A 23,527-nucleotide genomic window follows, 5' to 3' on the forward strand; every position below is an offset into this window, starting at 1 on the left:
CATTACATGTATACAACTATAAAAAAGAAGAACATTATTTTTTGCAACTGATTATTAACAAAAAAACTGATTAGGTGGGAGTACGATGAAGTCACCTGACAAAAACTAGTTGGCTTCTGGAACAAAGAAGATCACCATTCAACAAAAGAGAAATATGTGGAGGAAATAAAAGCATTCAGTGAGGAAGTCCATCCTGGAGTTCATATCATTGGAGACAGCTGCATCACAATCCATGTTGCTTTTTATCCCTTGAAGGTAAACTTTGTGATAGTGTAATTATTGCCGTACTTAATTCACTATAAAATGGCACTTTGTAATTCTCTGCTGTCACATTATATAGCACAACTAAGTCAAATTTAACAGTATTTCCCCTATCACCTTTTTGCATGGTTACTCACTTGACCAAAGGTCCAAGATGATTTTTCTGTATGAATAGTTTCAGGTCCTCCACTGCTTTCTCTCCCCCATTAAATGAAAGAACCACTAGTTTCAAGAGTCAGCCAGTATTTCTGTCAGCTTTCATGTATATTTGTCAATCAATTACTTCTTGATAAGCAGATGTATTTCCATCATTACTTGTTTTAAATTTTACTTTGAATAGTCTTTTCTTTATAAATAATATTTGTTCTAATTAGTTTAAAGAAATAATAACCAAGCAATCAAATGAATTTTTCACATTATAGTCCATAAAATATTTCACTTGAGTAAGGATGCATATGGTTGGATTCTGTATACAAATATATAAATGTGTAGGAGTATAAAGGAGAGCACACCTTTTTGCTGGCATATTCAAAATTTTATGACTGTTGTCACTGTCTCTTGTTTACTTACTTCACATCTTCTGATTTTTTCCCCTTCTGAACAATGATATTATGATCATTTTTCCTTTCCTTGTTTTCTAGCTACAATATTTTATTGTCCTCTTTGAAACAAAGGACAGATTGAAGGTATTTATGGTTCAACAATTCTGAAGTTTAAATTAAACTGCAAAAATGTTTTATTTCTGATAAAACATATGTCCTTGCTACAATATCTTACAATAATTTACAAGAGGAATTTACCACATTTTTACAATATTTTGCAATATTCAGAAACAATTAAAAATGAAATAACTAACAAATTATTTTAGTTCAACATTTTTTCATCTTTAAAACAATCAGGACTATACACAATAGTGGGGCTCAGGACTAGGAAATATGTTATTGACTAAATATTGATATGAATTGTCAAGCACATTGTCTTTCATTTTGGTTATTGATATGAATTTTTTTCAAGTTCTTGTAACATTACAGTATGTCCCTTGTTACTGTGTGTTGGTGAAGCTCTGTTGTTGTTAACACAGCCAAAATTAAGGAATGCTCTTGTAGGGCTGTCAATTACAGTCATCCCTGATGACCCAATTATATGTCCACTTCGACCTTCTCTTATGTTTGATGAAGACAAAGAGCTTGAACTTACTCCAGAGTCACTGGATTTTTCACTGAAGCTACAACCTCTTCCTCCACCTGTAACAATATTGCCACTCTCACAACCCAATCCAAGATCACTACTCCCACCCACCACATACTTCACCATTGTCAGCTTAGCATTTGTCTCACATGTATCTTCAATAATACCACAAGGGGGTGGTGAAGCTGACATTTCACTACTTACCACAGGAGAGCCATCAGAACCAAAAATACTTGGAGACTGTCTGCTGCTTGGTGACTCTAAAATTTGTTGCTTTTTACTGCTTCCACTTCGTGAACCACTAATTGGAGAAGACAGGGCTGGTGGAGCACCTTTTCTAGAGGAATCGATAGATACTAACTTCCCTCGTGCTAATGCGAAAGAGTCTGCTGGGGTTCGTACAGGGGAGTTGGAAACACTGACCATGGACTTGTCCTGAGAAACTTCTGTAGCTGATGAAGCCGTAGTCCCAGACAGTGAAGTTACAGGAATATTTGGAAGGAAGTTTTGCTGTTGTGATAGCAATAGTTGTTTGTCCAATTCACTCATATCCAAAGATTCATGATGGGACAGAGCAGTGTGGACTGCATGTGAATGCTTGTCACTTACACCCACAATTTCATTTTTTACTGTGTTACTCTGGTTCTGAAAGAGCATACCCGAGTCCAAATTATTAGGAATTTCTTTTACACTGCTGCAATGCCTTAAATTTAAACCACAGTCTCTCACTCTTGAGCCAGTGCAGTCCACTTGGCTAGAACAATCCTGTTCACATTTCTGAGAGTGATGACTGTGATGGTGATGGTGCTGCATCACAGTTCCACTGTGTCCTTTCCTGTGATGATGGTGTTTGTGATGTGAATGCATTCTCTCTTTCATAGAAGCATCATAACATCCAGAGTCTCGAGGAAACTGGAGACGTTGAAATGAGGAGCATTTACTATTTGAACTGAACTGTGATGTTGAACATTCTGAATGCTGACTTATTGAGCCTGCATCATCTTCAGTACTTGAGTTTTGATCTTCTTCGTCTGTATCAACAGGACTTTCTGGAGCTAAAAAATGACAAAAGAAAATAACAAAGATCGTCAGATCTTCAGACAAAGAACCTTTGTTTCATTTTTTTAGAAGAAAAAAGTCTGGTAACAGTTCTGAGCTTGGTATTATTAGAGGAAATTCCTTGATAGATTTCACTTAGTCTGATAGTGTAAGTACTTTGTTCTTTAAAATAAAAAATTAAAAAAGATGGAGGAAAACAAAAGGGAGAACACAATTTAATAATTGACTCTTTCTTTTTACACTGCAAGTAAATACTGGTAATAAAGTCATTCTGATCTTTTTATAGTAAAATATTAAAAACACAAAAAATACACTGAAAATCCATAATGGAAGAACAATATGGAAAGGTTAGATTTCTACTCATCACATAGAGGAGACTTTGATTGGCAGACAGGCACAATGAAACAGACTGCTTGATATTATTGAGCTAGCAGTGTAAGTGCATCAACAGACAGAGACAAAACAAAACTCACACACATCACACAAGCACAGCTCACACACACATAGCCATTGTCATCTCTTGGGCTAAGACCCAACTACACCTGCATCTGTACTACCATAGCAAACACACACACCTCACACAAGCACAACTCACAGACACATAGCCATTGTCATCTCTGATTGCTGCTCACCTCTAATGCAGTCACAGTAAGGCCTTGTGTGCTTGCATGAATGTGTGCGAGTTTTTTTTTTTTGTCTACATCTGGTGTAGAACTTATTCCAATTGCTAAATAATATCTAACAGTCTCTTTCATTGTGCATGCCTGCCACTCAGTGTCTCGTCTATGTGACGAGTAGCAACCTATCCTTTTCATTTTGTTGTTAAAAATACTTAATACACTTGCACCTTGAGAGATACTGTAAATTAAGAGTGAAGTTACTACTAAAGCATAAGATAAAGATTTTTTGTCTTTTTTTGTTGAGTTTGGTTAGCACAACTAGAATATTTCAGTGTATGCATTATTCACATATTTAAGGAATCTTCATTAGTCGCTTACAAATGTGATGGTAATTTATGTATTTATCCTGTGTGTTAACTAGTGAGGTCTTACAGTTTATTCGATCCAAGGGAGTATGTATTGAATATGTGCTAATGAAACAAAAACAGCTGATATATAGTTAAATGTAGCTCCAAAATATTTCTTTCATATTGCAATAATTGTGCTGCTCAGTGGCCAATTGTAAGTTGGTGTACTGTTCTGCACATACACAAGTTGTATATTTGTTCATAACAGGTTACTCATTTAAGATTTTTCTCCAGTAAATTAATCTCAGTTATTTGACAGCATTAATAACAAAGCATATTTAAATACTATTCATATTACCATCAATAAGCTGCAAATACACAAGTGTCACAGGACTTCTTATTGTCAGGCACTTAATGTCTAGTCTTCAAGTATTTGTTGATGTGCACTTTATATCAAATAGTTATGCCAATAGTTTCACCAAAAGTCATTACAGTTATTTACTCCACTTGTTATTTGCCATTCGTGTATTTAGATCATCACCTCACAGTCTCAGAGCAACCAACCTGCTCTTCAGTGTACACTTTTCATTGTAATTTCTTACTACTTGCTCTCCTTGTCTCTAATTGTCTTCCTTTCTGTGTGGCAATAAGCTTCCACTTTCTAAATGGTGAATCTCCACAACTGTTTCATCTCCTTTCTAGCTTTAGACATCATAATTGTTATACAGGGTGATTCTAATCAATGTTCCAGTTTCAGAATGCTGTAAAAATGGAAATGCTGCTCAAAATGGTGTCAAATTTGAATGGAGTATTACTGAAGAAGAAGGAAACATTACTGAAACAAAAATTTTCCCATAACATGGCACTGAAGGCATCATAACATAAATTGATTTGGGTACAAATGACCAATGAATCACAATATAATGGCCATGGTGTGAGTTGCACATTCAATCAATTACACTGAGCAATGTTCATGACCATACACATTTTTGTCATTCAATGGTTGTAGCACTGTTAGGTAAGCCAGTCCACACCACACTAAATGGAAAAAATTGGTTTTTAATTGTACAAAGGCCAAAAATTGCATAAAAAGCAATTTTTAATTGTTTTAAGACTGACAAAGGACATGTTCAATATGTTGTCCAACACTTTTTGCCAAAACTTGAAAATGAGAAAAAGTGTGTTCCACATCGGAGTGTCTCAAGGGTCATGCACATTACATGCCTTCAGTTCAGCTAAATTTGTAATCCGAGAACTGCACACAATGTCTTTCAGATAAATCCACAGCCAGAAGTCACATGGATTAAGTTTAGGTGATCTGGATAGCCAGGCTGCCTGAAAATGACAGCTGATAATTCTAGAATTTCCAAAACGCCTTTGCAGCTACAGCTTTGAAGGGTGTGCAGTGTGTGAAGGAGTGCCATCTTGCATAAAAATGATCCTACCTATACATCCTCACTTTTAAAGGGTTAGAATGATGTTGGTGCATAGTGTTTACCAGTGATGGAGCACATAGGATGTGTAGGAACCACCTCCTCAAAAAATTATAGCCCTGTGATAAAAGATGCCATCAACCCACACCACACAGCTATCTTTGCAGAAAGAATTGGTACCCACTGACATGCGAGTCAATTTTCCATTGTTCATATTATATTCTGCAGTTCTGTGTATTGAGACGGAAATGCATTTCTTCTGTCCACATGGCCATTCACTGCCACTACCATGCAAGCAAGAAATTCTAGAACAAATGTTTGTCAAACTGGCAGATCAGCATGAAGCAACTCCTGGACATGGGTAATTTTGGATGGATAGCAATGCAGGACATCTCATAGAATTTTATGCATTGTGCTGACAGTCATGTCCAAAGTTCAGGCTATTCCCCATGCACTGCATGTTTGCACACTGGTGCTCGAGCCCTCCTGCAGTGCTGTGGCCACATCTTCTATTGAATCAGACCAATTGTTCTCCTCCCACTGCCACACTGCCCTTCAAAAGAATCTGTTTTTTTTTTTTTTTTTTTCATAATCATTCTCTCCAGGTCCTTCACAGATAACAGACCAGTACCTTTTTTCATACCTTTGAGTGCCTGGAACTCCTGCATAGGTACTGGCACACAGTCACTATTCTCGTAAAAGTGCTTCACCAGCAGTGTGTGATCCTATATTGAGACAGTGAGGCCAAGCGTACCTGGCACAAAGTAAGGAGCAGCCATGTACATTGTGTTTTTTCTTTTGCATATTCTGCCTGTTACAATGCATAGTGGTAAAATTTTTGTTAATCTTGTTTTCCATAATGTTTTCCCCTTCTTTGATAACACTCCATTCAAATTTGATGTCATTTTGGACAGCGGCTACTTTTTTACAGTGTTTTGAAACTGGAATTTTAATTTTATCATCCTGTGTATCCTGGCGACTTTTCTGCAATATTACATTATTACATTTTATGGAACTGAGATATTGTTTTTTAAAGTCCATTGTTTGATTTTCATTCAGTTCCGTATTACTTCTTTCCATCCATCAGAAACTGGAAGTGTCATCTCATTAACACATCTTGCAACTCATCACACATGTACCTCTCTTCTTTACCTACATAGATACTGTATAAAGAGTGCTTGGTTACAAAGTGTGTTATGTCTGTGACACAGCTATCTTTCGTTGTGTTGTTACTGATTAAAACTATGTCACATAGAACATTTGTGTATAGCACCATCTAAACCTTCATTTCTTTATCATCATCTCTGTTTCTGAATGTAATTCTTACGTTTGCCCAAATGGTTACAACTTGTTAGTAGCAGTTAGTACATTTACTTTGTGGTGAATGTGATCAGAAAGCTGCTGTTTGATGGGAGTATTTGAGGAAGCTTGTTAGATAAATACCAAAAAATCCAATGCTTTACATGTCTCACATTCTGTTATGCAGTATATGCACATAGAAATGGCCAAGCATTACTCTTTCAAATAGAGCAAAGCCTAAGTAGAGTTTATCTGTTTCATCAGTTTTTGAGAATGCAGTCAAGACACAATCTTCCAATATTTCAGTTCAAAGCTTTCCAGCCAATGTCAAGAGTAATCAATGAACTTAGCATGAATCTGTACCTATTTTTCACTGAGACATCAGGACCATGTGACACAAGGTATAACATGAAGCACAAGGCATGCTAGTCACAGATGACATTTTAAATGTAACCACTGTCACAGATAACTGTTGTACAGTTTAATAAGAAATGCATGATAGATTAAAACGCACTAGTACCAAGTGCAAAGAAACACAGGGCTGCCTGGTAGATGCTGCCAAACCAAAATGATAATGAATTAACTGGACATTGTTAAAACCATTTGTGGGTGTCAGAATGCTAATAAGTGAATACGTAATGAGAGTGAAGATGAGTTGCAAGCGGAGTTTTCTCACTTTATTAGGTTGCCTACCAGACATATTTCTATCACATCCTTGACCAATGAATTGCAAAAAAAAGGAGAGGTTGTGGCTAGGATCTTAATGTTGTTATAATACATTGTGTGACCAATGGAAATATAAAATTAAGCAATTTCAGATTTATATGATTGAATATGAAGGGTGTGCTGCTGATATCAATGCACAATTCTTATTCCATGTGTGTGTTTTATGCTATGTAACATTTCCCACATTCACACAAAATTTTCTAGAACTCCACCTTTCATGATGTGTCACCCTTACCATCGCCACATAACCTGCCATTTTGGTTTGTAGACAGAAGATCACTATAATATCATGTTTCTGACTATCCATCAAAAAACACTTTTCACATGCTGAAGAGGTACCAAAGTTCAAACAACTGTACATGTATAAGTTCATCTGGAAGATTTCCAGTGTCCAAAACTATTTATACACTCCTGGAAATGGAAAAAAGAACACATTGACACTGGTGTGTCAGACCCACCATACTTGCTCCGGACACTGCGAGAGGGCTGTACAAGCAATGATCACACGCACGGCACAGCGGACACACCAGGAACCGCGGTGTTGGCCGTCGAATGGCGCTACCTGCGCAGCATTTGTGCACCGCCGCCGTCAGTGTCAGCCAGTTTGCCGTGGCATACGGAGCTCCATCGCAGTCTTTAACACTGGTAGCATGCCGCGACAGCGTGGACGTGAACCGTATGTGCAGTTGACGGACTTTGAGCAAGGGCGTATAGTGGGCATGCGGGAGGCCGGGTGGACGTACCGCCGAATTGCTCAACACGTGGGGTGTGAGGTCTCCACAGTACATCGATGTTGTCGCCAGTGGTCGGCGGAAGGTGCATGTGCCCGTCGACCTGGGACCGGACCACAGCGACGCACGGATGCACGCCAAGACCGTAGGATCCTACGCAGTGCCGTAGGGGACCGCACTGCCACTTCCCAGCAAATTAGGGACACTGTTGCTCCTGGGGTATCGGCGAGGACCATTCGCAACCATCTCCATGAAGCTGGGCTACGGTCCCGCACACCGTTAGGCCGTCTTCCGCTCACGCCCCAACATCGTGCAGCCCGCCTCCAGTGGTGTCGCGACAGGCGTGAATGGAGGGACGAATGGAGACGTGTCGTCTTCAGCGATGAGAGTCGCTTCTGCCTTGGTGCCAATGATGGTCGTATGCGTGTTGGCGCCGTGCAGGTGAGTGCCACAATCAGGACTGCATACCACCGAGGCACACAGGGCCAACACCCGGCATCATGGTGTGGGGAGCGATCTCCTACACTGGCCGTACACCACTGGTGATCGTTGAGGGGACACTGAATAGTGCACGGTACATCCAAACCGTCATCGAACCCATCGTTCTACCATTCCTAGACCGTCAAGGGAACTTGCTGTTCCAACAGGACAATGCACGTCCGCATGTATCCCGTGCCACCCAACGTGCTCTAGAAGGTGTAAGTCAACTACCCTGGCCAGCAAGATCTCCGGATCTGTCCCCCATTGAGCATGTTTGGGACTGGATGAAGCGTCGTCTCACGCGGTCTGCATGTCCAGCACGAACGCTGGTCCAACTGAGGCGCCAGGTGGAAATGGCATGGCAAGCCATTCCACAGGACTACATCCAGCATCTCTACGATCGTCTCCAAGGGAGAATAGCAGCCTGCATTGCTGCGAAAGGTGGATATACACTGTACTAGTGCCGACACTGTGCATGCTCTGTTGCCTGTGTCTATGTGCCTGTGGTTCTGTCAGTGTGATCATGTGATGTATCTGACCCCAGGAATGTGTCAATAAAGTTTCCCCTTCCTGGGACAATGAATTCACGGTGTTCTTATTTCAATTTCCAGGAGTGTATTTCCAGAATGAAATTTTCACTTTGCAGCAGAGTTTGCACACTTATATGATACTTAATGGCAGATTAAAAATGTGTGTCAGACCAAGACTCAAACTAACAACTTTTTCCCTTTCCATCAAGTGCTTTATCAACTGAGCTCCCCAAGCATGACTTGTGACCCATTCTCACATCTTTACTTGCGCCAGTACCTCATCTTTTACCTTCCAAACTTCACTGAAGTTCTCTAGCAAAACTTGAGGGACTAGCACTTCTGGATGATGGGATATTGCACAGACATAGCTTAAACACAGCCCGGGGAATGTTTCCAGAATGAAATTTTCACTCTGCAGTGGAGTGTGCTATGATATGAAGCATCCCCCAGGCTGTGGCTAAGCCATGTCTCCACAATATCCTTTCTACCAGAAGTGCTAATCCTGCAAGTTTCACAGGAGAACATATGTGAATTTTGGAAGGTAGGAGATGAGGTACTGGCAGAAGTAAAGGTGTGAGGATGGGTCGTGAGTCATGCTTGAGTAGCTCGGTTAGTAGAACACTTGCCCTTGAAAGGCAAAGGTCCCAAATTTGAGTCTCAGTCTGCCAGTGCCATATTTATATTTTCATGAACAAAGATGAGATTAACCAAGAACATTATCAATTTAGCTTCACCAAATGCCTATGAATGTATGGTGTGTTTTAATTTAATGATAAAAAACTGGAATGTGTTGGAAAAAGAGTAGTAAGAAAAGAGAGGACAAAAAGAGGTAAAAGTGACTTAAAATATAGAAAATAAGAGAAATGGGAGTTGCTAGAGTATTTTAGCATCAGCAGAGGTGACAGGGGTCAGAAGTGCTAACATTAGTGTTATCAAAATGAACTGTAGGAGTGAAACATGAACACAAGAGATTGAGTTGCTAATGATACAAGTTCATAGGATCTTTCATCGTTTGTATGTTTCTTTTCTTATGTCTTTTTGCACATACCAAAGTGTTTCATTTCAGAGCTCAGGAAGGTATTACAGTAAATACTGCTGCTGCTGTTATTGTCAGTAAGAGATACTTGCTCTGCAGTTTTGCAATAGTTTTTCTTGAACACTTGCATGTGTTCCCTTGCAGTTACTTCTTTATCAACTGAAGCCATTGTCATATGCTTTTTAAAATTATTTCCCATGACCTTTTCTTCATGAAAGAGGTAGGAATTTTTTATTCATAAGATATCAGAAGATTGTCTGCATAACTGGATATCATTATATTACAGATATAGTTTGGTCTCTCAGCAGATGTCCAACATCCTTTTGATAGTCTAAGAAGATCTGATTATATTTGATTATGTAAGTTATAAAGAGGACACCAACTCCACATTAGTTGCAATGTTGTGTTTGGTGTCAGGCAGCATGGAAAGATTTATGGATTGTAGAAATAAAATTTGTAACAGTAAACTTTTCCTGCAGTATAAATGCTCATTTGTATCAGAGGCATTACATTTGGGAAAAGGAGCAAAGAGGGGATGAAGGGGTGGGGGTGGGGGGGGGGGGGGGGGGGGGCAGGTGTGAAACTGCCAGTTGAGTATCGCATGTTTGTTATTGCTACTAACTGATATTTAAGTTATAACAGTGTACAGAAAATGATTAAAGAAAACCATGAAACTATCAACAACAAGTCAGTTATCAGAGTCCTATCAAACATTTAGGTTGTGTCAGAATTAACTGCAGATTTAAATAACTTTATACAAGGAAACAATAATTTTTAGTAGATAACTCGGTCACTTGTGTCTGTGATTGAAAAGAAAGTGTGTGCAAAACCAATTGTTATATGGAAATGATAACAAAAATTTATTTTTCTCTCAGGGTCAGTGCTATAGAGTACAAGCAAACCAACAGAATAAGAAATTATTGGGTATCGTTCTTTAAACAGTGATAACTTACAGTCATAATCATGCAGCAACTCAACAGCAGTCAGTATTTTTGCTCGATGTTCTGGGTTATTAATTCCTAGATAATCAAGGTCTTCTCCTTCCAGATCTTTGAACAATTCCAAATCTTCATAGCCATTTAAAACAAAAACGGATATATGTTCCTGCAAGTTGAATCATAATTAATTAATAATAGGAAGACTGGGATCTCTGCAGTTATACAGTTACTATTACTAATGTTAGTACAGTAATATTTTAAGCTTTCTACTTGTTATATTTCATGCACTTTTGTTATATATGTCCTCTTGTTAATGTCCCTTTTACTGTCTCTGTGCCTAGTGTTCATATTCACTTTTCTGTATGCTCTGTCTATAGCATACTCATGAATATAAAACTGAAATTCCATAATCATACTCTGTAAAATACCAAAATTAATATAATGATGACAACAACAACACTAATGAACATTCACCATATGAATTTACTTTATTTTGGATATGTTAGTAATGGCCAAGGAATGGGAAAGGTGTCAGTTGCTACCAGCAAGAACCATCATAACATTTTCCTGAGCTGATCTGGAAAATTAATAAACTCATGGTTTTGTCAAGGGAAAGAAAGGCTGAGTAAAAACTTTTGAATGAAAAATCAAGTTCTTTCACCAAATCTAGCCTTTTATTCATAAGGGCAACAGTACATTATGCAATGAACCACATTTTCATCTTTCCTAGCTTTCATAACTTAGAGACATAAAACAAGAGGACTGTCCAACATATACTATCTGTGATACAGAAGAAGTTGAACCACACAGTCTGTACTTGTGAATGTTGTTGTGTAATCCTTCATAACTGATATAATGTTCACTCATTCACACTTTGTATTCTATAAATGCAATAATGAAGGAGAGCCTTCAGAAATGTGAAACAAGGTAAGTCATGCATTAAAGGGCAGTAAAATCCTTCGCTGGATACTTCTGTAAAGTATACTAACAACCAAATATAACTAGAGATATAGTAATTCCTCATGTGATTAATTATGGGAATTTTTTCCATATAACTTTTTTCTTTCTGTGTGTAAATAAAAAAAAGTAGCTACTTTGAAACAATTACTGCTTTTTCTTTTAGACCTTTTAGTAGCTGTTTTTAGCTACTACTTCATACCAAACATTTATGTAATTTTATTAATTTCAGAAACATCTAATTGTTGTCTTTACATTGGATAAGTTAGAAACTGTTTAATATTAGCATTAATGGAATTTACAACTCTGATTCCAAATATTCTGATAGATTATAGAAAAAACAGTTAATTAGTTTCTCTTTTACTTTATTTTCTAGCATCTAGAGGTTTCTAATTTCCTGCCTTATGTCTGAAACTTCAAAAGGGACACACAGTCCATATGGAAATCATTTCCACTTCTAATATTCAATTTTCACATTATGGCTGTCACCATTCATTCTAAATAAACTTACTGTTAACTACAAGCACCATTAAGGAGTAAACATATTGATACATGAGTGTAAGTATTCCAAGGTCCATGAAGAGGTTTCAGCAAGGTGCTCTGTTTGCAGCTTTACATAATATACTTATTGCATGACCCTGTACAATGAATACCTTCTGAACTTTAATTGTTAGCATTAGAAAATAATGCTATAAGGCAGAATATTACATTGAAGTCTGCAAGAAAATGCTGGCAATCCCGTCTACAAAACCTAACATGGTCGGAATCTTGCATGGTGCATAATCAGTTTTATTTATGTGGCATCTAGTTTCAAACTGAAATAAATTTAAAGTTACCACATAAGTCAGTTACGCAGATCATTCGATCAAGTCATAAAATGGTAACAGTGCATCAAAACATCATGACTAGAGGTAAAAGTCATGTCTAACATTATGAAAGTATTAAGCCAAACTGAGCAGTAACTGTGGCAGACTGTACCAAAGGACACACCACACTTTTAAGCAGTCTATAATAGTTAATACTTTGTTTACGTTTTGACACTGATGAGCTGTCTCATATATGCTGCCAGAATAAAAAATTATTACACTCCTTTAGTGGTTTCCAGTTCTCTCAAAATTTATTGTTGTAACAGTGCATATGAGGTACATTAAATGATTACCTTTACCAATCAATAGTACAAGTGGTTCTGAGGTTCCAGGTACCAACCTATGCTCAAACAATGATATTAGTACATGGTGTAGCCTCCACAGTTGGCAATGCTGGTGCTGACTTTGACATCCAGTTGATCATACAGACGGCAAATACTGTCCTGGGATATGTTATACTATGCCTGTTTGACCTGTTCATGTAGTTCTGTAAGAGTTGTTGGTTGATGAGTCACTTCTAGTCCCATCATATCCCATATGTGCTAAATTGGAGAAAGTCTGGAGATTGTGCTGGCCAGGGAAGTTGCTGCACTTCTCGCAGAGCACATTGAGTTTCACGGGCAGTGTGTGGGTGAGCATTATTATGTTGGAACAACATGTCACCTTCCTGTTGCACGCATAGCACAAGAACAGGTCTAACCGCATTCTGCATGTACTGAGTGCTGGTTAGCATCCCCTCCAGAAACACCAAATGTGAACGAGAGTTGTAGCTTATCATGCTCCAGACCATAATACATAGGATGGGGCCAGTGTGTCTTGGACAAATGCACTATTTGAGACAGTGCTCACCAGGTCTACTTTGTACTTGCTAATGAACATCATTTGCTTACAGGTAGAATCTGCTTTCATAGCTGAAGACCGCAGCATGCTATTCCATCTTCCGAGTGATCCTGTGGCAACAGCAGTTGAGCCATGCATGTCCTTCCTGTGGCATGAGTGGAAGATGGGCTAGAGGTGCATGTGCCCATAATCCCATTGCTAATTAATGGTTTGCAACAATCCGTTTTGACACATCTGGGCTCCCAAGTCGTCTTATCTGTTCTGTGGTAGCTGTACGATCTGCCACTGCTGCCCTTACAATATGACGATCCTGGCAGGCCTCTGTGCTGCATGGACATACAGGACCTCATCTACAGGTGCGAGCATGTCTTTGTGACCACTGATACCAGCATGATTGCACAGCTGACACAGCATTTCTCTCAAAGGACCACTTGGAAGGCCACAATTTGACCCCTTTCAAACGTGCTCAGTTGGTTGTAGGAAGCATGAGTGCATCTCCATGGCAAGGTTCCCTGCTTGCTTCACACGTTTGAACCACACTGAGCCTTCTGGGTGTGAGCATTCCCAATTAAAGGGTAGACACAGATAGTGCTCTGGTAGTTATGCCACCATGTTATCTGTTGGCAGACGACATTGAAACCATTATCAGTACTTCTACTATTCCCCCAGGTGGCATAAGCCACCACTGGATCAAAATCAATGCCATCTTTCCAGGTGTACCAATTTTTTTTTTCCAGAGTTCAAAAGCAGAGAAGAAGACAAGAAGTAACTTTACACAAGTTGGTAAAAATTCCAGGAATATCAAAGGGCTAATTGGGACAGATTTGTAAGAACATTTGGAATTAAGAATAATATAACAGAGAGGAATACCAAATATGTTAACTAGTGATCAAAAATGAACAAGAGCTCATGCACCATAAATTAGCTTAGTAGTGAGTAAGTTAAATGAAAAAGTTTTGAACAGAATGTAAATAATTTAGGAGTAAAGGAAACAAGTTATCCAAGAGTGGAAGTATGGTGTCATTGACAGCACATGTAAAAGAACAAAACTTTGCTAGTTTTCGCAATAATCCTTTTTAGAGATAGAGTATGCATGCATGCAGCCCTTATTCTGAAGGTGGTAAGTTTATCAATTATCTCCATAAAATCCCATTACTCTCCTTTCAAGTTAACATCATCCAACATACACAATTTTTAGTCTCTTCTAACATGATTCCATTTCCACAACAAGCTCCATGTTTACAATTTTGATCTTCAAAATTTGTGCTAAGTTATTGATAGCATTTGTAGGTAATGGGCTAGGGAGAGTTGGGACACAAAAAAAAATTTACATAATTTATATGTTCTGAAAGAATGGAAATTGCCAATAATTTATGCTCTTCTTTGAGCTCAGTACAAAAATACCCAGAAATCTGGAGCCGAGTTCTAGTCTCTATCTGCAAATATTACTCTTGATAAATCATGGGAATAATGCTGCTGAAGTGAAGATACAGAAAGAGGGGGTTATGGCATGGGCTGCAAGAAGTGGAAGAGATGTGAATGACATTTTAATACATATTACGTAATATGTTTATAGCTACCTCAAGATTTATTCTCCGAAGTAGATCTTCCACAGAGTGTGGCTTTCCTTTAGCAGAAACACAGTGATGAGAGTACTTTCCACTAGAGTGATGACGTTTGCTGGATCTTCCTTTCTCAGTCAGGACTTCAACATTGATGAATTTGAAAGTACCTACTTTGTTGTGCAAAATACCTTTCCACAGCCCACTGGGATTCATTGTAACTATGTCAATTATGTCTCCTTTCTGAAAAGTAAAATCATATCATTATGAAATTAATGGTTTCTGCCTGGTTTGTATGTTATCCAATGAAACACTGTTTTTACACATTATAGTTGCTCTCTATTAATCACTGAGTGTAGCCTACACTGCCATTTATGTTGTGTTGAGTAAAGGCACATATTGTTTCTCATCTGAAATGTACTAACACATGTGCTTTTAGTGTTTCCTGGACTGCTGTGTGAATAGCCTCACATTATGACATTATCAGGAAGATAGACTTTCATACTAAAGTTTACATAGTTAGATCCAACAATTCGTGGAATGTGCTTAATAACATGATGACACTTCGGTCCATTACAAATAAACAAATCTTTCGAAAATGTAGGAAAAGACAGATCACTACTTACCGTAAAGGAGGGGCACAATTAAAAGACACTCACGTATGGCTTTTGGGCACAGCCTTCAGCAGTAAAACACACACACACACACACACACACACACACACACACACACACACACACACACACACACACACACACACACACACACACAAACAAAAGAAAAAAACAGAGGATGCACACCTCATTCACACAACTGCCAACTCCAGCATCTTGGGCCACAGTGCTAAAGTTGGTGGTCTTGTGTGCATGAGGTGTGCTTGCTTTGTGTGTATGTGTGTGTGTGTTTTTACTAATAAGGGCTGTGGCCCAAACCTAAATGTGTGTGTCTGTTAATTGTGCCTTTCTGCAAGTTGATGTGTCTTACTTACGGTAAGTAGTAATCTGTCTTTTCCTACACTGTTGATATTGTTGTCTGGAGTTTTCATTGTTTAATTTTTGCCAAACCAATCCTTTGAGAGCATTAGATAACTTAAGTGCTTTCATTTTGTGCATAATCCTTTTGGCACCATTGTCTGTTTTAGGCAGATGAGAGCACTGTTGAAATGAATGTACAAATTGTCAAGAGGGTGACAAATCAGAATTCTTGTAGATAGAAGCCCAGTCTCTGTTACTTTGTTTTGAATTGAAGCGTAAATTCCATACCAAATACACTTTTTATGCACAATGCTCACTGATTATTTTCATCTATCCTTCTGCCAATGAGGCAACAGAATATGGCAATCAACACAAAGCTAAGCTGTGCAGGCTTGAAGTTCAACAAAGATTCTAGGGGCAAATGGCCTAGTGAAGATCTGTATTATTACAGACTGTTCAATAATACAGTTTCTACTGAATATGATAATAATTTTTGCTCATCTTATTCTTGTGCATAATCTAATTTTAATGCATGTGAAGGAATGCAGTAATTTACATATTTGCTTCACTACAAAAACCATTCACTATTTTTCAGGCTATAACTAGTTTCCAATATCATAATTGACTTTTGTGACTATTTTGTTAAAGCTTGAGCACCGTGTGTACTAAAAGAAGTGAACTGGGCAACTGTTTATGTTCAGTCAGCTCCTTAGTACTGCATAATAAGTCTTTTCGCTACAAACCTTTAATACTGGCAAAGTCACGGCCAAAATGATCACAAATTAAGATGGCAACCATAAAATATTATTATTTCATTATATATTTGTCAGTATTGATTAAAAAATCATAATTTTTCTACTTGAATATGATTCCTGTGGCTAGGGGTTGGGGGTGTGAGTGGCATAGGCATGGTTGGTTGTGTTATGGAACATCACCACTTTAGGAAGGATGGGAAGGCTCTGCATGGAATGACTCTTATTTCAGAATATGTTGATAGATAATCAAAGCCCTGGCGGAGGATGTGGTTCAGTTGTTCCAGTCCAGAGTGATATTGGGAGAGGAGAGGGCAAGTGCTCCTTTGCAGCCCCAAGACTAGCCTCCCACATCAAACATACTAACCACTTCCTTCACTAACTCTGCACCACCCCCACCCCTTTACCTCCTGGATCCCTGATCATCACTGCTGATGCCACCCTCCCATACACCAAAATCCTCAATGCACATGGCCTTGCCTCTCCCATCATCCTTCAGACTCTAAACCAACTACCTCATTCCATACACACCTTACCAATTATATCCTCACACGCAACTACTTCAGCTTTGAAGGGAAGACATACAAAGAAAATCAGATCCACAGCCATGGAGACCTGCATGGCATCCTCCTATGCCAACCTGCTTATGGGCCATCTAGAGGAATCCTTCCTAGCCTCCCAAAATCTCCAACTCCAGTCTGGTTCATGTTCACTGATGATATCACCCTGATCTGTACTCAGAACCAGGATACCTTACCTTAATTCCTTCACAACCTCAACATCTTGTCTCCCATTCATATCATTTAGTTCTCCTCAACCCAATGTTCCATCTTCCAGGATGGTGGCCTCCACCCCTCTGAAGGCACCATCCACACCTTGGTACTCCACACCGCCACCACCAACTGTATCTGCATTTTGACAGCTGCCATTCCTTTACACCAAAAAGGAGAGAAGTAAAAAGACAGTGGGTGCATTGATGGAATAAAAGGCCATATAGTACTGGAATGGGAACAAGGAAGGGGCTAGATGGGTAAGGACAACAACTAATGAAGGTTGAGGCCAGGAGGATTATGAGAACATAGGATATAATTCTGGGAAGCTTCCCCCATGCATAATTCAGAAAATCAGGCATTGTTGGGAAGGATCCAGATGGCACAGGCTGTGAAGTAGTCATGTTGGGTGGCATGCTCAGCAACAGGATGGTCAAGCTGTTTCTTGGCCACAGTTTGTAGGTGGCCATTCATGTGGACAGACAGCTTGTTGGTTGTCATGCCTGTATAGAATGCAGCACAGTGGTTGCAGCTTAGCTTGTAGATCACATCACTGGTAGCCTTGTCTTTGAAGGGATAGGTGATGTTTGTTACTGGACTGGAGCAGGTGGTGGTGGTGGTGGTGGTGGTGGTAGGAGGAGGTGTAGGACAGGTCTTGCATCAAGGTCTTTTACAGGGATATGGGCCACAAGGCAAGTAGTTGGGAGCAGGGGTTGTACAGGGATGGGTGAGGATATCATGTAGGTTAAGTGGGCAATGGAGTACCACTGTGGGAAGGATAGTAGGTAGGACATTCCTCATTTCAAGGCATGGCAAGAGATAGTTGAAAGCCTGACAGAGAATGTAATTCAGTTGCTCCAGTCATGGGTGGCATTGAGACATGAGGGGAATGCACCTCTGTGGCTGGGCAATATGACGTTGGGAGGTGGTGGGTGAGTAGACAGATAAGGTATGAGAGATCAGCTTTTGTACAAGGCTGGGATAGTAATTATGGTCTGTGAAGGCCTCGGAGAGACCCTTGGTATATTTCAGGAGGATCTTCTCATCACTATAGATGCAACAGCCGTGGGTGGCTAGGTTGTATGGAAGGTACTTCTTGAAATGGAATGGGTGGCAGCTGTTGAAGTGGAAATACTGCTGATGGCTGGTAGGTTTGACATGGATGGAGGTACTGATGTAGCCATCTTTGAGATGGAGGTCAACGTCGAGGAATGTTGTTTGTTGGGTTGAGTAGGACCAGGTGACGTGAATGGGGGAGAAGGTGTCGAGGTTCTGGAGAAATTTTGATACAGTTTTTCTCATCCTTGATTCAGATCATGAAGATTAATGAATCTGAACCAGATGAGGGGTTTGGGATTCTGGGTATTTAGGAATGTTTCCTCTAGATGGCCCATGAGTAGGATGGCATAGTATGGTGCCATGCATGTGCCCTTAGCTGTGCCCCAGTTTTGCTTTTAGGTAATGCCTTCAAAGGAGAAGTAATTGTAGGTGAGGATAAAGTTTGTCATGGCGACTAGAAGAGATGTTGTAGGATTGGAATCCATCGGGCATTGGGAAAGGTAGTGTTCTATAGCAGTAAGATCATGGGTACATTAGCGTAAAGGGAGGTGGCATCATAAGTGATGGGCAGGGCACCATGTGGTAAAGGAACAGTAACTGTGCAGAGATGGTGGAGAAAATGGTTGGTATTTTTTATATAGGAGGGTAGGTTACAGGTAATAGGATGAAGGTATTGGTCTATGAGAGCAGAGATTCTCTCAGTGGGGGAACAGTGATTGGCCACAATGGGAAATCACAGGTGGTTAGGTTTATGAACACTAGGGAGCATGTTAAGGTAGGAGTGAGGGGAATGGTAAGGGTGAGGTGAGAGGTGGACTCTGGGGAGATGGGAGGGGTCTTAGAATTTGAGGAGGGACTGGAAATCCTACGGGATTTCTGGAATCGGATCACTGTTGTAAGATTTGTAGTTGAATGAGTCTGACAGCTGCCAGATTCCTTCTGCCAGGCAATTCTTGTGGTTCAAAGCACCAGAGGTGGAGCTTTTGTCATCAGTTATGATTATAGGGTAGGGTGCCTGATCTCTTCAGTCACCCACCACCTCCCAACGTCCCACTGCCCAGCCACAGAGGAGCATTCCCCTTGTGTCTCAGTATCACCCAGGACTGTAAGACATTCTCTGCCCCAGGGTTTCAACTACCTCTTGTTGTGCCCTGAAAAGAGGAATGTCATACCCACTATCCTTCCACCCTCCCCCACACCCCACAGTGGATTCCATCACCCACCAAACCTACACAATATCCTTGTCCATCTCTACACAACCCCTGCTCCCATCCCCTTGCCTCATGGCTCATATCCCTGTAACAGGCCTAGATGCAAGACTTGTCCCATACATCCTTCCACCACGACATATTTCAGTCCGGTCACAAGCATCACCTCCCATTCAAATGCTGGGCTACCTGTGAAACCAGTCATATGATCTACAAGTTAAGTTGCAACCATTGTGCTGTATTCTACGTGGGCATGACAACCATGAGTGGCCACCTACAAACTGTGATCAGGGAAAAGCTGGACCACCTCGTTGCTGAGCGTGCACCCAACACAGTGTATATGAAGATGGTATCTGTTCTTTTAGTGTCTGAAAGAACAGATACCATCAGTGACCATGCAGCTCTCTAGAATGAAATGATAATTAAATCAAGACCCTATGCTGCCAACAGGCATTGATATACATCAACAGGGACAGTTGAAAATGTGTGCCCTGAGTGGGCCTCTATCCCCGGGATCTCCTGCTTACATTGCAGATGCCCTATCCATCTGAGCCACCGGGGCCACAGAGGATAGTGCAACTGCAGGGACTTATCCTTTGCATGCTCCCTGTGAGACCCACATTCCCAACTTAACATGCACACACTACATTCGTGGTGCCCCTGCCCATTACAATCATTACTTGTGGCAGACAATCTTACCGAGTCCCATAAGACTTCGGGCAATGCATGTGCAGTTGCACATCCCTCAGTGGCTCAGACGGATAGAGCATCTACCACATGAGCAGGAGATCCCAAGTTCGAGTCAGGGCACACATTTTCAACTGTCCCAGTTGATGTATATCAACAACTGTCAGCAGCATATGGTCTTGATTTAATTATCATTTCATTCTAGAGAGCTTCACAGTCACTGTATCTGTTCTTTCTGACATACCATCTTCATATAGTTAAGGCTAACTGGCCACTGACCTCCTCCTGTGTGGATGCATAAGCATTGCCCAAACTCTTACAGGACTCGGTTAGATTGTCTGCCACGAGTAATGAGCGTAATGGGCAGGGGCACTATGAATTAGTGAGTGGACAGAATGTGGGTCTCACAGGGAGCATGCAAAGGATACGTTCCTGCAGTTGCACTATCCTCTGTGCCCGCAGTGACTCAGATGAATAGAGCATCTGCCATGTAAGCAGGAGATCCCGGGTTTGAGTCCCAGTTGGAGCACACATTTTCAACTGTCCCTGTTGATGTATATTCAATGCCTGTTGGCAGAATAGGGTCTTGATTTAATTATTATTTCAACACAGTGTGCTTCATTTCAATGACTGCTTCACAGCCTGTGCCATCTGGATTCTTCCCACCAACACCTGCTTTTCTGAATTGCGCAGGTGGGAACTCTCCCTGCCATATACCCTAGATATCCGTAACCCTCCTGGCCTCAACTTTCTCTAGTCATTGTCCGTACCCATCTAGCCCCTTCCCTGTTCCCATTCCAGCACTACACAGCCCTTTATTCCACCTACACATTCCAGCACTACACAGCCCTTTATTCCACCAACACACCCCCAGTCTTTCTTTTTAGTTCGCTCCTTCTCTGCTACCCCCCCCCCCCTGTTCTAACCTCCCAACTGCATCTAACTGCCCTACACTCTCTCCACCGTGTCCCTGTCTGCTCTACCAAGCAGTACTTTACTGCCCCCATCTTGACCCTATTATCCCTCCCGTTTGCCGCCTCAGTCTCCTCCTTAATCCCACCACTTGCTTGCTTGTCCCATCATGCGCTACTGTTAATAATGTGGACTCAGCAGCCAGAAACCTGGTCATGTATATATATGTGTGTGTGTGTGTGTGTGTGTGTGTGTGTGTGTGTGTGTGTGTGTGTGTGTGTGTGTTTTTCTGATGAAGGCCATGTCAGCCGAAAGCTCATTTTCTGGCAGTCTTTTCGTAGTGTCTATCTGTGAATCAGCATCTCCACTATATGGTGAATAGTGACTATCCTTATCATATTATTGTTGCATTCCATCTTGGATTTTCCATTGTTTAAATTCATAATATCAAATGGTGTACACTGAAATGCAAAGAATTTTTACATCCACAGTTCTTTGGTTGAGTTCTGAATTTGCTTTTGTTGAGTCAGTTTTTTACATCATTATTACTGTATTAATGTGTAATATCTGTGCTAACAAAAGCTATCAATGACTGACAAATAAATTTAAATATAGCTTATTTTTCTAGCACAGCCTCTGCACTTTGTGTAAGTTATATTAAAGTCTTCTGTATGCCTATATGATTCCTTTTCATTTGTCACCATTATATCTGCCCTATATTGTTGATACTATTTTCATTGGCACCACATCAACATGATTATTTGTTCTTCAAAGTATGTATATGGATTTGTCAAGCTGTTTCACTGTTTTAGAAAGTGATTTATTTTTTCGTCTCTTTTTGATCACTATATTTTTTTTCTTCTTGAATCTCTGGAATCATTAAAGAAAGATTTGTAACTTAAATAATTTACTTATGTTCGTATTATCACCTTCAAACTCTTACCTCATCTCAGAATGATACTTTACTATTGTAAAACTACAGAATACTTTTGTACTGAAAAATTGAAAATTTAGTTTGCAATTTGAGTGTTGCTGCTGGTAATGGCAGCATTTTCTTTGTTCAAAACTAAATTTTTATTTATTTTTATGATGGACTTTTCTGATACTGATTAATTATTGAGGGGCTAATAAATAGATTTGCTCATTTTATATTTTAGTTCTCAGTTATTTTATTGTAGTTTAAAATTGTGTTAAACAAAGGAATTAGTAGAAATTACTTTGGCACTTAATGATTAATTTGCTTAGTCTCTTCTATAGACTGACAAAATAAGTATACCACACTCATTAGTGCATCAGGTATTTTCCTCCATTTCATACCTTAAATTTGAGAGCATCCTTGTCATATGGGCTAGGAGTGTAATCAACAAGGGCCCGAGCTCTCCCTATAACTGGTCCAATTATGGAAGTATCACAGTCTTCAGCTGATATTGAACTATGATTACTGCTTGCTGGTACAAGGGCCTGGGTACCTGTTTGAGACAAGAATGAAGTAACTGTAACACATTTTCATTGCTTAAGAAATTACTTATACAAGGAAGCCAATAATTTAAAAGCATGAGAGCAGAAGCTCATTGTGTAAGCCAAGGTGGTTAACATGCACCCATGTTCCCGTCTCTGTCGTAGAATAAAAAGTTAAAAAATATTTTCAATGTGCGCAATGATTTAATCTTGGTTCTCAGCTACAATTTCATGTTTTTCCAACTCATTAAGATCAAAACATATTCTAAGCTCACTGGACAATATGTCACGTCAGTGCATATGTACAGATGAATCCTGAAGCCTTTACAGATTGTGCAGAATCAAGTCACATACTCAACTGCACACCCATTGCCCCTATGTGAGCACAAGGCAGCAGTAATCACTGAGACATTGATGTTTCAAGCAGACATTGGATGTAAACATGGGTAAATGTAAGGACATGACACAGTAGCAAAAAGGGGAAATTATGTTTGGCTGTACCCATGGCCATGTGGTATGTGAAGTTGCTGTTTCACAGCAGACTGTTCAACATGCCTACAATCAGAGGCCATGAAATGCAATTTCAGAATTGTGGTCATAGTAAGACCCTGACAGAGAGAGACCGGAGACATTTGTCACGGCTTGTGAACCAGAATCGCTTCCTGACCTAACAGGTCTTGCTGCAGGCAGTGAATGAAGGTCCATCCCACCTATTATCAAGAGAACATTGGGTTAGGAACTGCATGCAATGAACATTTGGAGTCAGGCCATTGCTCACACAGGCAGATAAAGGCAATAACAGCAAAGTTCATAGAGCTGTAAGAATATGTGACT

At 39.9% G+C, this 23,527-nt stretch overlaps 1 protein-coding gene across 7 annotated transcripts in view; it reads right to left on the reverse strand.

Annotated features, from left to right (window-relative positions):
* Positions 1-1,025: 1,025 nt before the first annotated feature.
* Positions 1,026-23,527, reverse strand: part of LOC126248992 (SAM and SH3 domain-containing protein 1-like) — a 769,734-nt gene continuing 747,232 nt past the window's right edge. For 5 of the 7 annotated variants that reach the window (XM_049950603.1, XM_049950597.1, XM_049950588.1 and 2 more), the window contains 4 exons: positions 22,553-22,704; positions 14,892-15,116; positions 10,664-10,814; positions 1,026-2,504 (listed from right to left, as the gene is read on the reverse strand). In XM_049950603.1, the coding sequence (XP_049806560.1) occupies positions 1,252-2,504; positions 10,664-10,814; positions 14,892-15,116; positions 22,553-22,704 (1,781 nt within the window). In that variant the 3' untranslated portion in view covers positions 1,026-1,251. The remainder of the gene's footprint in view (positions 2,505-10,663; positions 10,815-14,891; positions 15,117-22,552; positions 22,705-23,527) is intronic. The other 2 variants (XM_049950613.1, XM_049950622.1) reach the window with 2 other exon arrangements.

This window comes from Schistocerca nitens, chromosome 1, assembly GCF_023898315.1.
Source record: "Schistocerca nitens isolate TAMUIC-IGC-003100 chromosome 1, iqSchNite1.1, whole genome shotgun sequence".
In the NCBI taxonomy this organism is placed as follows: Eukaryota; Metazoa; Arthropoda; class Insecta; order Orthoptera; family Acrididae; genus Schistocerca; species Schistocerca nitens.